Source organism: Toxoplasma gondii, assembly GCF_000006565.2.
Source record: "Toxoplasma gondii ME49 unplaced genomic scaffold asmbl.18, whole genome shotgun sequence".
NCBI lineage: Eukaryota > Apicomplexa > Conoidasida > Eucoccidiorida > Sarcocystidae > Toxoplasma > Toxoplasma gondii.
This window is the reverse complement of record NW_017382936.1, coordinates 1-3123: the sequence shown is the minus strand read 5'-3', so window position 1 is coordinate 3123 and position 3123 is coordinate 1. Positions and strand designations below refer to the sequence as shown.

The 3123-nt window shown below is 54.7% G+C and overlaps 1 protein-coding gene across 1 annotated transcript; it reads right to left on the bottom strand.

The window, feature by feature from the left end:
- Window positions 1–2838, bottom strand: TGME49_253180 (hypothetical protein). Its single transcript, XM_018781000.1, has one exon. The coding sequence runs from the start codon at window positions 949–951 to the stop codon at window positions 568–570; it is 384 nt and encodes a 127-aa protein (XP_018634765.1). The 5' UTR covers window positions 952–2838; the 3' UTR covers window positions 1–567.
- Window positions 2839–3123: the final 285 nt, after the last annotated feature.

Genomic DNA, 3123 nt, shown 5'->3' with positions numbered 1-3123 from the left:
GGCGTGGCTGTTGGTGAGGCTGTCGTCAATCAGGTAACGTCATGAAGCATGCAGGAGTGTGTAAACGTTGTTGAGTTGCTCGATGATGTACGCTGACGCTTTTACGAGGAGTGACGCATGACTGCTGTACAAGGCACAGTGCCACAACACTGCGGCCGTATATTATGTACTTGCGGTAGTACTATCAAGCTGGCGTCGCTGGGGGGACTCGTTTGTCTGTCCGGCAAACGGGCTGCGCGAGTGCAACATTTCCGAGGCGTCGAGGCATCAGTGCTGCAACACTGCGAAAGACGCAGCAACGGCATCACGCGGTGTTTGTTGGTGCCTCTGTGAATCTGATATTGTTGAGACGCGACTGTGTCAAGGGGCTCGTGGACGAAGGCGATTGCTGCGGCCCTCTCGCTCCCGCCGGTCCGTGGTCTTGATCGGGGAAGCGAGAGTGGAATATCGTTATTTGTGCCGTTATGGCGCCCGCCGTAGTTAGTAGCGTCGGGTCCGAATACGATGTGAGAGAGCACAAGATGCTGCTCTTGCCAGCGAGATCTGCTGGACGGAACCGCGTCTCTGTCACTCGCTGGATATGCTGTGTTCCCCTCGTACTGGCTGCTTGTTTGCTCTTGGCATCGCCGCGCGACGAAATATGTTCGGGACCGTCAGCGCAGTCTGGTGCATTGCTTCGTGACTGGACAACTGGTGTGCAGAAGGCGCCGGCCGTTCTCTGTATAGAGGCGGCGCCTCTGACACGTGCGCCAGCAGTGGGAGATGGCCGTGTACAGGAGGACTCTGGTGACCCTCCTTCGGAGTCTGCCGAAGTGGTGGCAGTGAGTGAAGACGAAGATGCTTCACCGCGTAGCGAGCTAGAAGCACTGCGTACAACATCGGAACTTGTCCGGGGTTTGTCTGATTACTCAGACGTTCGTCACGCTGGTCGTTTACTGTTGGCTTTTTCATTGCTTTTTCAGTGCGCGTCTGGGCCTCTAACGGCTACCTGGTTTTCACCGCAGCGCACGCGTGTCGGGGCTGTGGTGTTGGCAGCTATGGGAGTGTTTTATGCAGGAGCTGATGCGTGGAGATTACGGGAGACGTTGCGGCTGTCCCGGGACCTTGCTCAGGCAAAGCGCGCTATAACACTGCGGAGGGGAGACATCTCAGAGCGACGCCGAAAGCGGAAACAACTCGGGGAGTCTGCCCGGCGGACGACAGCCACGTTCATTTCGTATGATAATCAGTTGTGAGTAATAAAAAGTGTTGTCGCCTTGTTGCTCTCAGCCATGCGCAGGGCCACTGCCTGCACCTGGGCAGTACAGCTCGAAATGCCGTACAAGGAGTACCTACATGAAGATAGGGGAACAGCGACATGCCATGATGTGCATCCCGACGTCACGATGGTACCGAACAGAAGGAGAAACTAGAAGGAGAAGGCGTCTCCAGAAAAGAGCGCCGGATCAACCTCTCAGCAGTGAAGCCCGAATCCTCGGGAAACACTAGCCAGCGTTGATCCCTTTCACACACTGCAGTCAAGTGACGCAGTTGGTCCCAACATTTCCAGGATTCCTGACGTCTCCTTGCACAGCCATTAGAGAGCCCCGTCAGAAGCAGAAACGCCCTCCAATCATGATATATCCCTACATTGACTCTCGTGTTTCCTCTCGCCATTCTGTAGGGGGGACATGCTTCTAATGAAAAAGCACGCCTGCTAGATGCTGGAGGTCTCCCGTCAGTGGCGTTCACCTCCGCAAACGCTGAGGCATGACAGCCGCTGTGTTGGCGCGCAAGCAGGACTTGACGCAGCAAAATGTTGAACTCGTGTTGAAGAATGGGGATGGTACCTCATTGGTGCCTACGAGTTCGCAGGCGTTTGCCCGTTTCGCTGAAGGTTGTGCAAGACAGGTATCTCTTCTACGTATGAGGCGTTCGGGGTTCCTCGAATTGCATCTTGCGCCGAACCTCACGCGTCATTTACTGCTCTATGACCTTCCATGAATGTCACCTGTTTATGGCGTTGAAAAGGACACGTCGCTACGCTTCACTTCGAGGGCATGGGCTCCTCCTCTACTTCAGCATTCTCCTGACTCGTCTGGATCCAGAACACGCAGGGGGCAGGTCGCTTTCGGTTTTCTCACAATCGCGGTAGAACAACATACCTAGGCCCCCTGCCGGGTGGCTGTGCCGCCATGTTTGACAGTGACAGCCGTCGTTGTGTGTTCCATGTCGTGCGTATCGATTATGAGCGTCGGGTGAGGACGGTAAGGGGCCCACACTATCGCAATAAAGCCACAAACACAGTGTAGGAATTTCCGAAGAGTAACATCACGCGGACACCAAGCAAATCACGACGCAACACACATAGAGAGACTAGCGTCGGACAAAGAGAAGCACTCAGATAGAATAAACCGCCTGCTCAGCTGATGGTCTACCAAACCACCGAGTTCTTGCGACCCTCACCGCTCCGCGACCAGGCCACCTTCAGACAGTCACCCATCTCTCGTGCTACGCGGCTGCGACTCCGGAATATGTGCCCAGCACGTGAGATATCCACGGTTTCCGTTGTCCGCGAGGACGCAAGTGCCTCTCTGTGGGATCGGATGTGGACCACTACCAGTGCACGTGAAACAAGCTGGCTATTTCGCATCGTATTTCGTGAATTGACGCTGTTTCCTGTGCTGGCCGCAGCCCAGTGACGACCCACGACAGCGCCATCCGCAGTTCGAGAAGGGAGAGGAAGATTATCGATGATCCATAACTGCGTGAATCAAATCAAATTCCTACTCAGATGACAGTGTGATAAACTATCCCGCACGGGGAGTAGTCATGTGTGAGACACCGGTTCGAATAGCCACTTCATATCGTACCTGAATGGTAGTTTCTACCCTATTATTCTGTGTTAAAAGTATATTCCATCCACAACCGGGGGTTGTTAGTATTTACCACCCGAGAGACAAAAGCCAGACTGGCGCTCGCGCAGAACAACTTGACGCACTGCTGGCCGGTGACGGCAGCCGACAGTAACCATGCCTACTGGTGGTGGAAGCGTTCGCCAAGTCATGTGCTCTTGTGCAGGTCGTGCACTGAATGTGGTCACCGTTGCCGCAGCAGACGAACGACATCTGAGAGGTTACGCAG

What these genes read in the sequence shown, in the direction of transcription:
- TGME49_253180 (XM_018781000.1), bottom strand. Translation starts at nt 951, where the DNA reads ATGAAAAAGCCAACAGTAAACGACCAGCGTGACGAACGTCTGAGTAAT.